The 21,341-nt window shown below is 38.3% G+C and overlaps 1 protein-coding gene across 1 annotated transcript in view; it reads left to right on the top strand.

The window, feature by feature from the left end:
• The window catches only part of BCAS1 (breast carcinoma amplified sequence 1), a 52,741-nt gene that overhangs the window by 8,124 nt on the left and 23,276 nt on the right, over positions 1 to 21,341 (top strand). Inside the window, exons 4-9 of the mRNA XM_026055154.1 lie at positions 2,676 to 3,259; positions 8,944 to 9,105; positions 9,699 to 9,743; positions 14,527 to 14,667; positions 18,219 to 18,254; positions 18,619 to 18,828. Coding sequence (XP_025910939.1) covers positions 2,676 to 3,259; positions 8,944 to 9,105; positions 9,699 to 9,743; positions 14,527 to 14,667; positions 18,219 to 18,254; positions 18,619 to 18,828 — 1,178 coding nt within the window. The remainder of the gene's footprint in view (positions 1 to 2,675; positions 3,260 to 8,943; positions 9,106 to 9,698; positions 9,744 to 14,526; positions 14,668 to 18,218; positions 18,255 to 18,618; positions 18,829 to 21,341) is intronic.

The raw sequence follows: 21,341 nt of genomic DNA, 5'->3' as shown, positions 1-21,341 counted from the left end.
TTTTCCAGGACTTTCATTCCTTCCATGATAATTAGAGATAAAAGGATTTTGATAGGTTCATGAGCTACTTTTTGTTTGCTTGGTTTTCTTAATGATGAGCATTGTATACCTATTTTTATACTAAATAGAGTTTTCCTGTGTTTTACTTTATCTATGACATAAAACAGAAGTTCTGCATCTACTACAATTATTTTCCGATGAATGTTGTTTCTATTTTTCTAGCTTGGGGAAGCAGTTGCTTTTTCTGGGATTGTCTTGCATGTCTCTGCCTTTCTAAGGCTTGCTTCCCAGGTTCCCAACTATAAAGTAATTAGTGCTTCAGTCCTTTTTCATATAGTACTCTAGGAGGCTTAGGAACTGATACTTAGTGGCCTTAACTGATAAGGAGTGGTGATCAGTTATCTGTATCTCTTCTTTGCATGCCAATATGTTTAAATAGGTGCATGTTGAGTATTACTGACAATGGGAATTCTTGCCAGCATGAGTCATTTTCTTACATGAATAGTAACAAAGAGAATCCAGGGAAGAAATTTTGCCTGTTAGGGTGCACAAAGAAATGAAAATCTATTTACCTGAACAGAACAGGATGTGCTCAGGCACTCTGTCCTCTTCATGTGCTCGCATATGCACAAAACACAGTAAGAAGGCAAATTCCAGAATAAAAACATTAGAAGTAGAGAAGCTAAAAGAAGCAGCTCTCCTGGCAGCTGGTAAAATGCTAGCCACAGTTGTGAATCCTGCCGTGACAGTCCTCACTTTGTCAGCTGCTGCCTCTATTGCTGGCAAGTATTTCAGTAAATTCAATTGACATTCACGCTGGCATGCCAGTGCACTCTTGCACTTCTCTCCTCTCTGTTTTATGGAAGTTCCCAGCTCCTGCCAGTCCGTACGGACACTGTGCTGTGAAACAACAGTCCAGTGGGGACTTCCACTGAGTTAATGTTGTCAAGAATGAGATGTTATGTCCAGATGCTGGGACTGYGTTTTTGTTCTGGTTTTGTACAAAGACATGACTTTGGTCCCCAGCACTGTTACAAGACAATAATAATAAATGGATAAGAACATATGGGTCATCCCTGTATAGTGCCTGTTAATGCTGACACATGTACTACCATGCAAAATCCTATGAGAAAGTTAGAAAGCTGGTGTAATTTTGCTGTAAAAGCTAACTGGTAGTTTTGAAAGCTGTGATCTAAAAATAGGCATTTCTTATCTTAAAGGAGTTTAAAAAAAAAAAAAAAGGGAAAAGGAAAACCCTGAACCTTAAATCTGTATTATGAAAGAGACCATATAGTCAAATTTTATTGGTATGTAGGGTTTCATTTCTGTTATACAGTAAAGTATGAAGAGCATAATATTGACTAAAGACAGTTACAATTATCATCTGAAATAATTTGTTTCACACTGAAACTGACAATTTTTAAATTTTAATTTAACAAGTCAGTTTGAGACTGACAGTTCTGCACAGTTATAATTAGATCTAAATTCATGCTTGAAATCTGTGGTGATGATTGACAGTGAAATTAGACATATATTCCAGTCAAAAAGTAAAGAAAAGCTCAAGCCGAGGGGAAGCTGCACGGCTTGCCTCTCTACAAGACTTCTCTTGTTTACTGGGATTTCAAACCACATAATCTGTCTGTGATTCAGTCTCCCATGTGCAAAACAGATATAAGAGATTTCTTTCTTCTGTCTCTTGTTTGTCTTCTGTAAAGCACAGTCCTTCTCTTATCTGCCTATACAGTACTAGGTATTTTCATCTCACTTGTGATTAAAGTGCCACTGCAATATAAATCACAAAATATACTTTAAAGATGGAAGATTTTTCACCCCTGAAGTATGATGGTCATGTGTACACAGTGGAAAATTATTTGTGAGAATTTTGATGGGGAAAAATATGAAGAGCCATATCCCTTGTGGGTAAAAAGTCAGAAATACAAGGATAAAAAGCATGGCTCAGGTTTGACTTATAACTGTTCAAATTAGGCTTACACTAGTCTATAAACAATAGAAGAAAAGTGCAAGTAGAAACTGTACTATAGTAAGGATGCAACAAGGCAAGAAACAGTGTTGGAAAAACGAATAAAATAAGTTATGACTACAAAGCCCTTTGGGGAATTTGGCAAGCCAGGAAACAATCATTCCTCTGTTTCCATTCTCTATTCCCGTTTAGCTTTCACAGAGGAAAGTGCTATATTAATATAAACTTTGTCTCAAGTCTTATTAATAATTTTTGCATATTGCTCTTTAATTAGAAAGTAAAAGATCCTTAAATAAAATGGAATCCCTCAGCCCAGTTGATTAAAATGCTGAAGGCATCTGAGTTGATCAGCATTTCTTTTAGTGTGCCCACTTAGTCTAAGTAGTCACAAACCTCAGCCACTGATTTTGACACTAGGACAGTGGTGCAGAGAACATAAAATCTGCACTGACTTCAATGAGAAAAAGAGAGAGGAAAGAAATCAGACAGGCAGGTCCAATAGATGAGCTGCAGCTCGTGTTTTGTACAAGAAAACAACAGRATCTTTAAACAAGTCACACTGTGTGTGGTCTTCCCTGAGGCTCCACATTTCAGAATTAGTTTATTAAAGAGCAAGGTCACCATGATTAATTGCACAACTAGTATAACTTCTTTGCTGTGGTGGATAATTACTGTTTTATGCTTCTGTTTGTAGTGGATGCAAAGGCAAGTGTTGCACGGGATAATGTGGCTGTTTCTTCCCCGAAGACAATGGAGATAAGCTCCGTTTCTGATGCAGGCGGAAAGAATCTGGGGAACAATGCCAAGAAACCCATGCCATCTGCTAAATCTCGTTCTGTCTTTGCGTTTTCATGGCCTGTACCAGGGCGTACTGAAGATCAAGCTACAGATTCATCAGCTGGATCAGCTAAACTTGATGTCAGCTCAGAGACGCCTGAAGTGAACAAAGCACTAAGTCAAAGTGTGGAGTTTCCCACAGCAGCTGCACTGGAGCAATGCTCACATAAAAACCTGACCCAGGCCCCTCCTGCAGCATCGCTTAGCGAAGTCGAACTTGCAGCACCGGGGACACCTGACGGAGAGGATGCAGCCGTGTCAGAGCCAAAACAAGTAACCTTTTTTGACAGAATCTTCAAGCTGGAGAAGAAAAAGGAAAGGAGTAAAACCCAAATTGATACCCGAGAGGAAGGGCAGGCTTCAGACACTGCTGACGGAAGCATCCCAGCAAAAGAGGCTGTCGGATTACAGAGCACATCAAGCAGTGTCCCACAGGGGAAGGCAAGTGTTTGAACAGGAATATCCATTTCATGCTTAATGAAGTCTCTTAGGAACATTAGAAGTGCAGGACAACTTCATGTCATGATGGCTGTATGGATGAATCAGTGTTATTCTTAAGCTCATAGGAAGTAATCCCCAAAGGGTGGCTGAATAGAGGTATGGGAGAAGCATCTATGGCAGAGGAATAATAGCTGTCTGCTTTGTGACTAAATGCTGGCACCTGACCTAGAGTTTAAGTTCATTTGTATTTCTATGAAAGGTTTAGCTGTGTTCATGCTCCAATAGTCTGGATGATGAACAGCAGCTGGCTACAAATGAAAACAAAAGTACCTGAAAGTAAAATTGTTTGCTATGCTTTAGGAGCTGAAGAGTTTGACACTTGATGGTCTAAAATTCTTTGGCATGTTTTTTGTCATGCTGAAAAAATACTTTTCTTGAGCAATAGCTGCTTGTTGCATAGCCTACATACCAGAATCAAGAATAATATGCAATAATGATTTTTCTGGTACTCTTAGCTACTGTGATTTTTTTTTAGTCAAGGAAATACAGTTCTTAGAATTGAATTTACAGGAGGAGAATGCAAAGTAAGAAATTAGCTAACTTAGCACACTAATCAAAGGAGTGGAAAACAGACGAGTTCAGTATGCTTCATTACATGTCATGGAACTGTGTTGCTACTTTTAGCCGTAGCCATTCTGTGACTCAAACATAACGATCATTTTGTCTACTGCAGAATGGGAGACAGCAATAGAGAAAAGTCAGGTTTTATTTAATTTGTTATTTATTCAGGATCATCAGCATGACAAAATTGTCAGAAAGAAATAAAATCCGAGTCCACGCTAGTCCTAAGTTACTAGAACACATGAGCACAGCATCAGTTAAGTGTTGGATCCTTCTCTGTATAATTTATTGCCTACAGCCAAGTTCCACTTTAGCTCAGAAGAGTACCTAAAACAAAATCTTTTTTCCAAGGACAGCAGGATGAGATTTTATACCTCTTGTGAAATTTGATATCAGCAAATATACTATATGATGAATATTAAAATAGACTACTGAAAAAGTCAGTCCCCTAGGTAAAGTGGCATAACTGTTATTAGTTTCACTGGAGAAGAGCCAATCTATACTCCTTGATGATCTTGTTCAAATACTGTCTAATCTGAGGAACAGGAGGGAGAAATTAGCTGCATGACCCTCTCACCAGAATCTGTATGAAAGTGTATTATTAAGCATAATTGTTTTCTAGGAACGCAGTCCAGCTTTTCCAGTAACACTGTTGTATGATCACTAACTCTTTGAATAGTGTTGAACATAGCTCAGAAAATGCTCACTGCTTGTACTGGTATCACTGCAGGTTTTCTCCAAAGGTCTCTTTGGTTTCTATTCCTCTAACAAGTATTCTGTATCTTCTGCTTAAATTTGAAGATTTCTGTTCTCAACAACTTTAATTCTCTGAAGTTTAGTTGTAGAGTACAAACACTTGCATTTTTGACAACTGCCTTCCAAAAGTGGCACCCATCACTAGTCTCAGATGTATATGTGCATTTAAAGAATCTGTGGTCTTAGCCTATTAGGATCTCAAGTCATTCACTACATAAACAGAGCTGCGTAAATCTACTCGGTGCATAGTGCCATTTCCTCTGTTTGTGGCTATTCAGACTGGAGTTTTCAAACATAATCAAAATATTTGCAGGAATTCATGAATACACATGAAGGATAAGTTCTGCCTGTGGCTCACAAGGACTGCTACTCTTACAACTGAATACAAAATTTACAGTTTATTTCTTATTTTGTTATGATTGCAAAGTACAGAATGTGAAAGTTCAGTTGATGCTGTGGAAGTAGTACAATGTGAAATGAGCAATCGGAAGTAGCTTTAACCAGGAATCCGTTATGCACTGCTGGTAGCAAGAGTTATATTGGGAAAGCTCAGCTAAGCAACTGTACCAAGCAACTATGAAGGGGTGGGGAGACAACCAAGAAAATCCAGTCTGTCTTCAAATACTGAGAACACTTTTATTGTTCATTCAGATCTAGTTTCTTATGGCAGTGATGTCTGGTTTTCCTATTCATTTTGAATTCTGTTCCAATCTTCATCTTATACCTACCCATATGTTAAACTTTACTACTGGAAATTCTAGGCACTCCTCAGATCTAGGTTTTGTTTGGTATGAATGTAAGTATTTGCAGGATCCTAGCCCACGCAATAGCCTCTTGATGCCTGGGGGCCTGCTTGTGGGCAAGTCTCTTGTTTAATGAATGTGCCTGCACATCCTTTACACATGTGCTTAAAGCTGCACCACTGGATGTCTGAGAGCTCACAAAATCAGGGTCTAAGACACTCAGTGTAGATGACAGTAGCAGAACTGGGCCATGAGGGGGCATGAAATTTTAACCTTATCTTGAATTTCCTCACCATACCTTTTGTCTTTTATCCCTCAAGTATATAACTGTGTGCGTTGAGGTGGAGGAGGGCTGTTAAGACCTTTCCTGGCAAAAATATATTGACTAAGCACTCTTGATATGCTGCCAAACTTGATTTAACTCCGTTTCTGAAACAAAGGCTTTGGCTCTGCCTTCCAGCACAGTTGCCCTCTGTTCCCTATAAAGTTGCTAGTTCTCATGTAGGATGAGAGAATGACTAAGTCTAATTTACCAGACTGCTTCTAATTTAATTGCTGTTACTTTAGTAACTACAAACTGTTACCAAATAATAATCATACTAAAAATCCAGATATCACTGCCAACACAGCTTTTTCTGGTGGATTATGGTTTGTAATATTTGTAAGAGCTAAAGCAAAGTTTCCCTGAATTGAGTGCCAACACACAACAAACAGTGTTGCTGGTAAGAGAGACTCTGCAGTTGTAGCTTAGGAGCTGCACAAACATTCTGTGTTTAGTGAACCAGTCTTTATTTTTTGTGGTCTACAAAACTACATTCAGAACACAGCATAATTAAAACAAGGACAGAATTCATGAATTCATGAAGCATTTACTATTTAAGCCAAAGAAAAGACAAATTATGCCTGAAATGTTTCACTGAGCCATGATTCATGCAAACAAAAGTGCTGGCAGGAATATGTTCTTTTGATAGATTTTTCTAATGACTGAATTAAAACTACAGTACAAGTATTTAAGGTGTTTACCCCCAAATTTGGCTCCTCAAAGAAATGAACTGAACATTTACCCAGGATCTGTTAGCTTCTAATGCTGACTTTCTTCTGTTGTTTCTAGAGTTTTCTTTCATTATTATATGCCTCTAGGGCTTTGCACAGCATATTGAGTGAGCTGCTGTAGAGGTTTTTGTGGTTATTTGACTATGGTTCTGAAACTGCGGTACTGTAAGACTCCACATTATCTCTCCCTCATTTACACACTGAGAGCCTGAGTCTGTATTCCTTCCTACAGCRGTATTCCCAAGAAAGCACAAGATGGATCACAGCATCTACCAAAGGCTCAATTTGAGTTGCATCTCCATAGCCAACAGGAGTCTCAGCTTGAGAATCACAGTGTAGGAGTCCCTTGGGCAGTGGGCAGTTATGGGGCTGATGTGTGCTCCGAGTTGTGGCTGATGCCTTGAGCTCTGCGCCCTCAGCACTACCTTTCACATCTGCTGGGCAAAGTCTGGCTTCAGGAGTGAGGTGGACTGGAACAGCCAATGCAGCAAATGCTAAGAACTGCCTCTGCAACTGCTCTGTGTGTGTATATATATATGTGCATGCATATCTCATAAAAGCAGAAACTCGGGCTAAATGTCTGACCTGTTGCTGCTGAGTTTTATAGAATCGGGACTTTATGACTGAAGTTAGTTTTGTTTAGCAACATATACTCTGCCTCCTGCTTCTCTGCTCCCTTGCCTTGTGTTTTTGTTGCCCTTTTAATATCTGAAATAAAGCCAGCATTTTTCATATGACCAGAACTGTTGAGGTGGCATCCTTGGGAGAAGGGCTGCTGAAGCTGGCACAGGCTGTCCATGTTCTGTATGGAACATACTGTTCCTGGAGTGACTCTGGCCTGTAACTGGCAGCTGTACAAAGTGGTGTGTCAGGCCCTTACAAGAAACTCCTAAATAGCTTGTTGAGGCATTCTGAACTACTGTGCTGCTTTCTTCCTGGGGAAATTTGGAAAATGGTGGGTGAAGAGTTAGAATTCTGTTCTTGTAAGTAAAACCTTGCATTTTTAACTCCTTGAATGCTGCAGGGAGACTGGCCCCTCTATGCTCATGCTCCCCGGTGCCAAATTAGCCCTCTGAAGTTTTAACTGCGTGTGATTTGTACGTGTTTAGTCTCTTCCCTCCCAGAGCTACCTACAGAAATCTGTCCTTAGTAAATCCTATACAAATACTGATTTTAAATCCCTCAGTAAAGGGGAAGGTTCTCAAGGGTACAACTCTAAAATTTCCTAATAAAAATGGCACTGAACAAGCATGTCTAATTGGTACTTAAAAAAAMCCCACTATCTTTGTCATTTAGAGCTCTAGGAAGTCTTTTGAGAGACAGTATTTCAAAGATACCATGTACTGAAGACAAGTGGACAAGCTTAAGCTCATTTGTTTTTCTGGTCCTTATTTTTCCTTTCAAGTAATCTGGACATCTAGTTTCCTAATGACTAACTGCTTCTATGGTCATAATTTTTTAAGTGACCAGATATGTGTATTGCTGTCTAGATAGTTGGGGGTGTTCATTTGCTTAAGAAATACTGTACTGTTGCAAATGATTGCTCATTCAATAATGTCTCAGATTCCCTACCAAAATCAATGCCACCACTGTGCTCACACAATTTGCTTCTCTAATAATTGACAGATCCAGCCATCATGAGTTTACAATACGGACAGATAAACAAAAGGGAGGAGGAGTATTATTGATAACAGGCTTGGAGATAGCCAGATTTAGTGTTCTTTAAATATTAAAAAGGGAAATGCTGAATGGGATTTGAGGAGGTCTCAAACTGTTATCTTGCACAAAGTTTGCATTGGGTTTACCTGTGCAGGCTCAAGTCAAAAGTGGCCAGAGTAGCAAGCTGAGAGTAAGGGGGTGCCAACCTCTCTACACTTGTGCCATCAATTAGTCTAAAAAGTGTCTTTAAAAACCAGGCCCCTCTTTAGGTGTCCAAATAGAAAGGTAGTAACTTTAAGAACATTATATACTTGGGTGCTTGAGCCCTGGAAAACTGTTTTGGGGCTCTAGTAAATCTGATTACAGCTGTCTCTTTTTCTGGATCTGGCTCAGAATTACTCATGTTTGAGTTGTGGCTTTTCTTCAATTTATATCATGTTTGTTTACTAGATAAAAATAATTTCTGGAGTTGCAGATTAGAGTATCTGAAACAATCTTTGTATGGTACATTCAGACACTGAGACATCAAAGGCCAAAATCTCAGTGTTTGGTCCTATTCACAAGTTCTCAGTCTTGCTCATAAGAAAGTGGTGGTGTTTGGGATGCAGTATGCAACTTTTTCTTATACTTGGTAGCTAGGAACAATGTTCCTCCAATGGCAAATGCTGAATACATTAGAAAAGAGGGGAAAGATGTATAAATGCTCAATTGTTCTAAATATGTAGGCTGGAGAAATATGGTTGGAATTAGGGTTGTGACTGAGAGCAACATAATGCAAGTCACAAATGTTACTTTTACATTCCACTGGAAATTAAGCAAGCTAGTACTGAAGAAACTCTGCCCCCTTTTTAGGAGATAGATGACTGCAACCAAAAAGACATACGGCAGGACGCAGCAGGTGTCAACTGTGCCACCACTGAGCAACCTGAAAAGGCAGAGGTAAAACAAGAGAACCCTCAAGCAGCTGCTGCAGCGGACAACGATAATTCTGTCATGAGTTTCCTTAAAATGCTGGTAAGTCTACGCCTTTAGTTTTCATCTCTATACCATGCTTTAAATTAAGGCTGCTTATAAAAATCCCTTGTGGACATACTTAACTAAATGTAACACGCTTACTCTCACAGGCACCAAGGAGTAATGTTATGAAGCCAAACAGATGGCTTAAGAATGATCTGAGATTGAGATATGCAGATATAGTACAGTTGTGATCAAATGATGTTTTATTCAGAAAATTTCCTCTGCTATTATAGACACTTTCAGAACTGGAGGTATTTAGCTGTTCTATGTCTTTAGCRTGTCTCAACATGCATATCCTCTGCATGTTGAAATTCTGAAAATCTCAAAACTTCATTTTTATGGAGTAATAGGATATATAAGCTTGAGAAATGTATTTTTGGTTGGGATAGTTTTCTTAGTCACTGCCCTGAAGTTACACTCGAGACACATTTGTATTGCAAATTTTCCCACCTAGAAAATAAAGCAATGTTTGCAGTTTTTACTTTTGTGATAGAAACCACTGCTAGTTTCAAAGTAATAGATGAAATTTCAAATTTTATTCTAAAAGATTAAGTTGGGTGTGACTGTTTATTCTCTCAAATGTATTTAAGGTCTCTCCAAGCAAAGCTGATGCCAAAAGTGATTCTGAAGACAAGGTAGGCAGATTCCTTGCTCTCTATCACTGGTCATTAAGTGTTTTTAACACAGGTTTTTCCTCTTTATTGTATGGGTTTTTTACCCCCAATTGATGTTACCATTTGCAGTAATAACTTAAAAAATTCTTCCCCAAATATATTTGAAAGGAAGATGAACATAAAGTGTAATTCTTCGTACCATACATTACAATTGAAGATCAGAACTGTAGCACTTTTTGTAAGGTGGATGATGAACTGGAAACATGTTTTCATTCACTGGTACTCTGACTTATCCTTGATCTCACCAAGTGGGGGTCCTTGCAGTGAAGTCTTCTCGAACTCCACAGAAAACTTCCTTTGCCCACAAATCTGTGCAAAGCTTCTGTTTTTTAACTTCCAGGTATTTATACACAAGTCTCCTTTTTCTCCTCATACTTGCTGGGACTGTCAGGTCCAGATGGGGAGGCTTCCCTGCAGCTCTGCAGTCAGGTGGGCAGCAGGCATGGTCAGAGGCACTGGGGTCCCACCCCGGGGAAGGGAGCTGGGGGAGAGTCAACCTCCCACTGAAACCAATAAAAAGCCATAGGAAGCAGAGAAGACCCCAACATTTCCTGTCTGGGCCTCTTCTGGCCTAAGCACCTCCGTAAGGAGTGTGCTATGGTTGGAGCTCCTGTGCTGTTCCTATTTAGCAGCCGAAACCTCAGAGGCTAGAGCTGCTCTGGGCCTGATCAGGATTTGCAGGGTGAAGTCTATCCTTCCCTTGATGGTTTAGGATTCTTTCATTTACCTGCGGAGATGTGGATCAGTTTCAACTTTGCAAGCTCAGATTTTAAAGTGGGATAAATTGAACATGCAAACTGTTCTAATGCAATGCGCCAAGCCGACTGCAAATGCGCTTATAGCGACATTTCCTTTAAGAGCCGAAATCCACATTGGCTACACAGACAACTCAGTTTGAGAAATGCTCCTCAATGTAACTGGAACACAGGCCTGTTGTGTCCCTTTAAAAATAATATTCATTTTTGGATTCCACAGGCAGCAGGAGATTTGGTTTTAGCATCTGAGCAGTGACAGTTCTTTGTGTGAATTTAGGAGAACATTATAGCTTTTATTTCTGTTATTGCAGATACTGAAAACCTCCAAATGATACAGTCTTTTCACCTAACTTGTAAAAATGTTTTTTTTAAAAAAACCTACCTTAACTGTAAAAATTGAAGTTGAAAACACATACCTATAATGGAAAAATACAGATATTCAAAGACTTTTTTTTCCACTCTTTTCCAATTGTTAAGACAGTGCTAAAGCTTACAATAGTTTCAACGGGAGAAATGTGCCAGACAAATTTGTATTAAGCTGCCTTCTATCTTCTGATGCTTCAGTGGCCTACAAGAATTATCAGTGACTGAATAACTGGGAGCTTCCAGATTAAATGCACTTTTATGACTCTAATAACTAAAATTTTTCCTGAAATGCATGTGATAAAATCTAATTAACGCATAAAAGATAAAACCCTAAAAAAAAAAAAGATTTTTCCATGTGTTCATTAGGTAATAAAAATCACTATTGGCATCAAAATTTTGTTTTCTAGCCCAATGGTTTTTATCCCATTCAATTCTTGTACAGCCTGGTATTAAAATGGTCAAGTCAAATTTTCCAGAAACCTTCCCTAATCTAGCTCAATTCTGGAAATGGGCAATCAGGGCTGAGGTTTTCCAAGAAGGCCAGAAAAGGTAGTCATCAAATCTTACTGTTTCAGGGAGATTTGTAGCTCTTTCAACAACTTTTGAAAAATCCAGCTGTTTGTACAGTTTGCATACTTTATGGAAGCATGTGGGTGTGTTTGATAACAGATGACTGCTGGTGCAGGCACACTAATTTGGAAACAAATATGCTGTTTGGGCTTGGTTTGCTATCACACCTGTGAAGGTAAACATATCCAGATGACTTCAGCAGGATATGCAAACTCACTGCACAGAGGCTAATGGGAGGTTTTCTTTTTTACAAAGAATATCTTCATCTTTGCTCGTATTTTCCTGAATTCCTAATAAAAAAAAAATACATTTCCACTACCTTCAGGAAAAATATATTTAAAAAGGTTAACTTTGAAATTTTTCTGTATGACATTAGACTATTTTACAGCTCTTTGTATTATGAAAACGGTCACTTTTTTCCCTGAGAAGTTCCCTAAGAATGTGCCTTTACTATGGCATTAAGCCAGACTTTCCTCTTCATGCGGTCTGAGCAGCTCCTAAGTTCCATAAGACTTGAACAGTTTGGCTGGCCTGGGGACTGCTGTGGGCTTGAGTCCTGGTCACGTTTGCATTTCGGCTGCCTTAGCAGGGAGGAGCTGGGTTTGATCACACAAGGGTCGACATGTGTCCGGTGTCTCAGCAGTACTCTACCACGTGCTAAAAGAACAGACAAGTCTTCTCATCCTTCTCTGAGAAAGCAGCTCAGTGCCTCTTGCTGCTTTGCCTACCAAAGCACCAAGGCGTACTCCCCCTGGGAAAACAGGTGTGTGGTATCAGTGAGAACTCGGCATCAGGCTGAGCTTGGTGTCTTTTAAGCAATACTGTCATAAGCYACACCTCTAGTTTTAATCGGCTGGCTAAAGCAAGTCATGTTTTCAGTAATATGGGTGCACCCTTTAACACTACTGTCACTTCATCCATGTAAACAGAAGAGGTTAGCCTACATAATAGTTGAGTCAAACTTCCTGGGATTAATTGATCCTTTACAGGTTTTTACAAACTGACACTACATATTCATTTGGATCATATCTGCTCTGTACCATGAATTTGACCCTTCTCTAGTAGTTCCTGACTTTGTCATTGTATAGAAATAATGCAATTGCTACTCTACAGAGTACTAAAGGGAGAAATGGCTAATTTAGACCTGACTTGCCACAGCCTCTTCATAGGGCAAAAGGTTCAGAGTACAGAGCAGAACAATTCTGGGCATGTTTGGGGAAGATCTTGCTTTCAAGGTTGTTGTTTCATTCAGTCCAATTACATAATTCAAAGCATTATACAGGAAGCATCTTATTAGGTGTGGTCAACCACATGGCTTGATAATTTACATTGAAGATGTAGATTCCGGAGTTCGGTGTTTTTGTAGGCCCTGGAAACTTGTCAACTCTGTTCAAAGCTTTTGCTAGGTGGAAGCTTTTGCCTTGTTCAAGTGCAAAAGAAATCAGAATAAAGGCTGCGAATGTACAAGTTAATTAGCTGCAGGGTGAAGACTTGCATGAAGTTATTTTTCATTGAAATATAATTTAAGAAACTTATTTCTTCCCCAAATTGGGTCTGGTTCTTAATTAAATCAGGATTAAATTGCCTAAGATGAAGTTAAGGGAGATCAGAATGAAGTCCAGGATACTAGCAGGTAGCAAATAAAATTTTATCCTTCTTTGGACTAGGTAAACACAATAGCTTCTTGCTGCTTTAAAACCAGACACTGAAACACTGAAGGGTGACGAATGCTACCTCATGATCTGTGATCAATCATATTATGAGGATACACAGAGGACAGTTACCATAGAAAAGAGACTTGCATTAACTTGTTTGTATGCTGAAGCCCAATTAAGCTGTCTTGGATATTTGAGTCTGTATTGTTCCCCCCCAACACCTGCAACGTTTTTCTTCTACCACTTATAGAGAACGGTGAAAATGGTGTGGAAGGAAGAAGAAAAATATTCATAATAGGAAAACTTAAACTTTCTAAGAGCATTGATAAATCTAGAGGGCTGAGTATCCGGAAAAAAAAAAATCTTAACAGTGACATTTTGAGGAAGTATTTCAGTTTTGCAAAATAAGGTTTTTATGCAATGAAAAGCTAAATGGAATATTCTAGCAAATATTACTTAAGTTTTCCAAAGACTCAGGAATGTCACCTATTTGAACAGACTCATCTTTACTCTCAGTAGGGTAATTTAGTCTGCACTGAGCTGCATGTAGCCTGCTACCGCTATTTGAAATAGCCAATATTTCCTTCTTCTGTACAGTCATYAAAATCAATGTGTTGCTCTTTAATTTATATTCCTTTGTAATGGATTTTTCAAYGTGATACCTAGGTTTTTAGAGATCCTGTTTCTAATTGCAGTGGGAGATGAGTCCCAAAACCAATGCCTTTTTCAGACATTTATAATGGAGAGAACAGGAAACACTGCTTTCTAATTTTAGAGTGTTGGTATTAGCCTATCATTACTGTTTCTGATAGTTTTATTTCTAACTTTTTTCATGAACACCAGTGCAAATCTGTAATATTGTGTATRTAAGTATGCATAAATAATAAATGTATCATTAATATTCAGTCCCTTTCATGAATAATACATTATAGAAAACACATTTTAAAGTCCCTGTAATACCACAATACAAATAAGAATAAAGATATTTTCAAAGATTTATATACCTACCTAATTTAAACCCATAAATAATCCCAAATTGACTTGGTTACTCATGAATTTAGGATAATAGACAAGCCTCAGGCTTTGCAGGATTGGGGTCTCAAATAATTTAATGAAGAATTGGGGGCAGATTCTGATCTAATTTTGAATCAACTGCATTGCCCTAGTGTAACGCAAAAGATTTGTCAAATGCATATTTTGAAATTTCTTTTGCTACTCATCCCAAAGAAAAATCTAAGAACTGAGTAATTACTGCGGAACAGAAAATATAAATTTCTTGTCCAGAACAAAAAGGAAATATTTTGTTTTAATATAACATGAGTATTTGAATGCTTTTCATGAACAAAAGGATGTGAACTTGCTAACAAGTACTCAGCTGTGAATGATGTTGTACAAAAGGGTTCAAAAGTGGAAAAAGGCCATGGTGGGCAACCTGCTCCGAAGACAGCTGCTGAATCCCAAACGAAAGGAGCCAAGAAAAAGAAGTCGGAGAGTCCCAAGTTAGGACACAGTACATTTAGCAAACTCTTTAGGCATAAGGTCTGTATGAAATTCTAGCAAGAGCAGAATCCTGAGCAGTAACAGATGGCTCCTGTCACAGAATGAAGTATATTTAATTGGTAACTGAAATCAGAATCTGGCCAACTGTTCAGCACTTTGAAAACTAATGGCGTGAGCATTTCTGTACCATGTACTATAAAAACAGTATTTTTTAAATGGGAAATGTTTCTTATGTATACCATCTGTGAATCCAGGATTCTGAAAAATTCCTCTAAGCTTGTGTTACATGCCTCCTAGTTACTCTTACTAACTCTAACTATACCGAAACACTTTAAAAAGAAAAAAAAAAGCAGGTACTGACAAACAATGAATTATGCAAATATGTGCATCTCCTTCAATTATAAGACAAGTTTGAGAGCTCAATCCAGCTATGGTTAAGTCCATAAGATCTACATTGACTTGACATGCTGAGTCATGTGGTTAAAACTAGGGCTTTGCTGAACTTGGATGCTGAACTGATATGGAAGAGAAGGCTGGAAATAGGAAACTTCCATCAGAAATACTGACTTTTCCCTGAAAACATAGTAAAGGAATAATAATTCAATTCTGAATTTAGTTTGGAAGGAAAATGGGTTTTGTCTTTTGTGGATGCTTTAGAAGTTGAGAAACACATTTTTCATGCAAGTATTTGCTTTATAGAAAATATTAACTTATGAGAAAAGTCCCTGAAAACTTTTCATCAACTTTGGACTCAAGGTCTTCCATGAGCATCAATACTTATTCTGAAGAGGATAATATATTTAATGATGTTCTGTGGCAGTGAAGCAAAGAACAGCTTTTTAGCCTGAAGAATGTAGAAGCACAGCCCCTTACACCAGGGGAGGAAAATAATTAATATTTATTGCTCATTCAAAACACCCACACAATTTTTGGTGAGTAGGGGTCTTTATAATCAGGAGTGATATTAGCAAGACAGAGGGAAGCTGAGATTTTCAAAACAAAAGTTCTTTCCACTGTCTTCCCATATTTGAGAAAAATGTCATTGTGTATCACCAAAGGAATAATCTTTCCAATGCACTTATGACTACAGTTCTTCCCAACARCTTAAAATACTTAAGATACCATTTTATATCTATTGCATCTGTAACTAATTTTGACATTTAACACATTTAAAATGTAAATTACTTGTTCATCATTAACTAGGGCTTCCTTTTAGGTATAAACATGACCAGCTAACATCTTTTTAAGATGCTAAGCCTCTTCTTAAAAAAAAAGAAAAAGAAAAAGAAAATTTAAGAGACAAGCTGTTGGAAGAGGTGATAGTTTTTCATTAGGCTAATCGATAGAATTTTAAGTACTTTTCTTTGGGTGTGGAATGAAAGCAATTATCTTGAAGGAAAGCAACAACTCTGTAACTGGATAACTTGTCATCAAACTCTCACTGTTTTTGAGTAGAGGGTTTTTTGTAATTTCTAAGCTATTTACATAGCTTTCCCTTTCCAGATACAAAATGCAGAAGCAACAGGTGTGTGGGGGGGGTAATCATGTGTGACATACAATAGTAAAGGAGATAGGTTAAAAGGCAGTTAACGGTTTGCCTGTATGGCTGACTAAAAGTGGAAATGCAAATCAGAGTGCTGAGGTGACAGGCAAGTCCTGAAGTTATCACTTCTAGTAAGAAAAAAGGATGCAGTTCTATCTATCTTCCTTCATTTGAAATGCCTTATCATGATGTGCTGACTAGGTAATGAATCACTTTATTTGAAATTATCATTATTTTAATTATATCTATGTAGTCATATTTAATTTTAAGCACTTCACCCTGTTGCTTCTCAGTATGTTAAGAAAAGACTATTAGCTTAAAGAACAACAACAGAAACATTGTTTTTCAGTGTCCTGTGTTTTTATAAATACTAACTTTAAAGCAACCATACTAAGACTTGTAAATGTTGTTTTCAAACAGCAACATAGATCCTATTATAAATCCATACCATAAGTCTGATGCAGTGGGATTTGGCCATTCAACCTTAAAGAATGAGTTTGGATGGGATTTGACCACTGAGTCTCTGTGCATTCTACTACTTCCATTTATATATGTTGTCTTACACTGCAGGCTGGTTTTGCAGTATAACTGTACTGACTTAAGGGATTTTAACTGGGAAGAAAAGGGTTAATCAGTTATTTTCAGCATTATTACTGAAGCCAGCTTGTGGCATTACACTGCTTTTTACCACTTGCTCTGGATCTTGTTCAGTAGAGCTAACCATAAAAAAGTTCTTGGCTCCTGCAAAATAGCTCTCACCTATTCTTTCAAGAAGTCTCCAAGGAGTGTGGCAGGCTGCCTAAATGCAATCAGAGCACCCTGGTTTTACTTTGGTTTGTGGCTTGCTGCTCCTCTTTCAGTACTAGCTTGGCTGCATGTTAGAGTCAATAGATGCCGATCCATATCACTAGCTAGAAATGAGTTCAACAAACTAGATTTCTTCTAGCTTCCTATTTTTGATAAAACTAGAAGACATACTTGAAGAAACAACAAAAAACCCTGTCCACTCACAGAAGTGTAAATTTAAGTTTGGGGAACGGAATAAACAATCCTCAAGCGCCCGGAGAGCTGCTTTTTGCAGAGCTGCACCTCCTGCCTCTGCATTATAAAACCATTGCTGTTCTGTGCCCTTCATTCCCAGCCACTAGATCTATGCAGTCTTGCATCTCCTGGAGTATCTCCATGCAACATGGGGCTGCTGGGTGACAGCATACAACCAGGCTGTGTTGCCTTCTCCCTTTGCGCAGCTGTACTGCCAACTCAGAAGGCAACAGATAACCTTCTACATTTGCATTTATCTTACAGTTTGAATATATACAATGCACTGTGAAGCTCAGCCGTAAGAACTGATAAATGCTCATGTATATTTTTATTATGTACTTGTTTACAACATGCAAAAAATATTAACTACAGCTTAATGCAGAAACTGAGAAAAAAGCAGGCTGTAACAGGGCCCAATATAGCCACAAATCCATCCTGAAAAAGTGCTTGTATCAGATCTTTAAAAATGAAAGGGCCTCTTCAAAGAGGTTAGTAAATGGCAGCTATATTTGCTAACCTGCTGTGTAGCACGCATCTGCCCATGTTTCATATTCCAGAAAGCAAAGTTTCCTAATTTGAAGGCACACTTTAGCATGTCCATGACTGGAATACAATTCTCTCAGTGGAAAAGACCTGGCTCATAAAAATTTCTGCCAATATCTTAAAACCCTGTGTAATGTCTTACCTGTGGAAACTGGAAATATATGTATGTTTTCAAAGAACAAGTTGAGAACTGTAAACACACCAGAGTGAGTACAAAGCAATTCAGCACAAGGCTCCAAGTACCTACAGGTAGAAGGACACAAGCTGACAGTCCCTTTAGGTCAGGTAAAAGGCAGCCTTGCTTCTGTTAAAAGATCAGTTTCCATGGTTGCAGGAGCCAGGACTTCCACAAACATTCACTAAAAATAAAATAATTTGTGACACAGACAATTCCTGAGCTGTATAACTATGAGGGCTGGCATTGTCAAAAATGGACTTGTCTTTGTGTTTTTTTTCCCTACAGACTGCAAAAGAAGCCCGACAGACGACTAATACCAAAGTAAGTGCGATGACTTGAGTTATCTGTGTGATTAATGCAGTCGAAATGTAATTACTCTCACTCTTCTTTTCAGTCTGAAAGACAGTGTTTTAATTTCATTATCTGTTTATCATCTCTGTTGTGAAGGGTGGGCTGCTATTCAATTTGCTTCCTCTCTTCAAGATGTTACTTCATTCAAAAGGACAGGGCAATGCAGCTTGTAAGGGGATGTGGTTAAATCCACCTTATTGCTTTGTACATCTTGCGCAGCGGCAGTCCAGTGCGGACTTGCCTCTTGGCCCAGCTGACGCCTGAATGTGCTCCGATTTTCCTGTCGCTTACACATTTCCAACAGTGCTGTAATTGCCTATGTGTTTGTTTTTAGAGCACCGAACAGCAGCCTGTTACCTCTGTAAAATCAGAAAAAAATGCTCCATCCTCTCAAGAGGCTCAAACAACTAAACATAGCACAAAAGCCCCTGAACCCGCAGCTCAGCAGCAGGCAGCAGCAGCAGCTACTGAAGCACCCAAAGAGCAGACTAAGGAGAAAGTATCATCCGCTCCCATGCCTCTGAGCAAACTCTTTCGGAAAAAGGTATGTCTGGATTTCAGAGTTGATGCACTCCACGGTTCCCTCTTCATGCAGAGCCTAGAGTTACTGCTGGGGGATATACTCATAATAAAGCAGTCAAATCTGGAAAGCCAAGCACAGCCAGAGTGTTAAATGCATGAGAGGCAAAAACGATACATGCAGTTAGTAATGCGTACAYGAGTCTTGGGCAGTCATATATACACACAGCTAATAACAGCAGTTTGGCTCCTCTGGAAAAGTCCTATAAAACCACAGTCTTTTAAAGCTGTCTGTAGTATTTTTAAATGATATTATGAAAGGTGGAGTATTAATCTCTGTTCAGTTCAACATACTTGTTTAAAAATCCCACAGAGATTGTGTTATTCTTTACCAAACTATATCAYTAACAGAAATACAGCTGGATATAGTTTAGAGAGATATAGTTTTTATGAGAACTGCTTGACTTAGTTCTACATGTCTGAAAACCTGGATTCTGGTGTGCTTATCTTTATTCAGTAAAAAGAAGTTTCAAACAAGAGTGGATCAACCTGTAAGTTTGGGAATTAAGGCTGACTGCTTGGGAAGACACATTTTTTCTTYGGGTTAAACAACAATTTTCTTTTAAAGTAGGACTAATTTTGAAAACATGCTTCCTATTTCCCTGATTTTTTGTGGTTTAGAAAGGCTTGTTCTGAAGGCTTGCTCTTCTCTCATTTAAGGGAAGAGCTGTATTGAACTTAATCACTTTATTTTGAATAACTGCTTTCCAGGGCTTCTGCTCAAGTTCAAATCCCAGAAATGAAATACTTCCAATAAGCAGATGCTGGCTGAGGGCTGGCCTTTGAGCTTCTTTAGCTGTATTTGCTCTGCTGGGTAGAGATACTGAGATACAGTTTGAGTACGTTACATGCTCTAAAAAACTAAAGTGTTTAGATATTTACAAAGTGAACAAACATAATTTGCTGGTTTCATTTCATATCTAAGCTTGAAATAGTTGTTATTTGGAATTTAATCTCCTGTGGAACTAGGTGAATCAGGTATTTATAATGACAAGAGACCTGTAAATAAAGTGTAGAGGGAGATTTTTCACATAATTACCATTGCTACAGAAACCTCCTCCAGTGTCTGCATAATCTGGCTCATTTGAAAACTGAGATGGGAAGCAGGATGTATGACAAACATCAGGACGAAATAAGGAAGAAAAAATAAGCTCCTTTGGCAAACAGCCATAAGTATTCTTGGTGTAAAACTGAGAGTAACGAATCCGGTCTGAGGTTCAGTATTTTCATAATGAAGTAACAAAGCCTTCTGTATTTGAGAAAGAAAAAACATGGAAGAAGGGAAAATAACTTTTCTTGCATAAAAATAGTGAAAATCATTTCTGTGCAGGAATGGGAGGTAAAAAATGTTATGAATCTGGTAAGGTTCTGGTAAGATTTCAAAATGTTATTTTGAAAGATTAAACCAAACAAATGCAGTATATAGGTATTTCACTGCTCTGTATAACGTAAATTCTACCAGCTCCCCATATACCATTTTACAACTAAACTACGTCTAGATAACTACCCTATATCTTTTTACCTTACAACAATCTTCACTAAAGTCCTAGGAACTCAAACATCTCAGGGTATAAACCTTTTACCAAAATCCCATGTTGTATTTCTCTGCTGTTCGTTCTAACGCTAGGTTTAATTTATCCTACATCATCATTAAAATAAAGATGGTTACCTCAGAGGATGGGAAGTGTTGTAGAGAACTCTCTATAACTTAGCGTAGACTTTGGTTGCCACTGAAAATACTAAGGGTTAGTTAAATCACTGTACTCAAATACGCTAAACTACATGAGTGCATGAAGTCTGACTTTGAACTTTGCAACACGAGCCATTTCTGCTTACTTTGAACTTCTTGGATCTGGAAGTGTCCTGAGAYAAAATGTTTTTATGAGATTTCTGGAATAACTTTCTGCAGCAGAGAATTGAATTTTAAGTATTTAAAAACACAGAAGCTACCTGCTTGAGTGCTGAGTTTTTACCCATAAAAGACTGATGTTACTTTACTGGATTTTCTTGACAGAGAAGAATATTATATTTCCTTTGATGAGAGRCCTTGTTGACCCAGTCAGCTTGAGGCTAAAAAAATGAGGATAGATGTAAAAAAGTTCTTAGACTACAGGGTAGACTCAGACTCAGCTTGGGTTGAGGGTTTTTTTGTTTTGTTTTGTTTTTGTTTTTTCCCCCTGCAATGATTTTACCTTGCATTCTGGCACCCTTAATGTACTGCTCTTTTGCTAGGTTAGAAAGTCAAAGACAGCAACTGTTCCAAATAGGTGTATAACTCACACTAATGTGTAGTTTTTCTTTTGAACTAACAAACAGCAACCACAACACTCAATAGATCTGAGATTCAGGTCTAACTTCTCCCCTTTCAGGCAACCTCTCAAATATCTATCTTCTGACAAGGTTTCACTTCAAAGTATTGCTAATGAAGTGCCTGTCAACACATTGCAGTTAATGCTGCTGCTTTGACTAGAGATGAAT

This window comes from Apteryx rowi, unplaced genomic scaffold, assembly GCF_003343035.1.
Source record: "Apteryx rowi isolate R43461 unplaced genomic scaffold, aptRow1 scaffold_0, whole genome shotgun sequence".
Lineage (NCBI taxonomy): Eukaryota > Metazoa > Chordata > Aves > Apterygiformes > Apterygidae > Apteryx > Apteryx rowi.
Note: the sequence above shows the minus strand (reverse complement) of the source record. Positions and strands in the feature narration are given on the sequence as shown.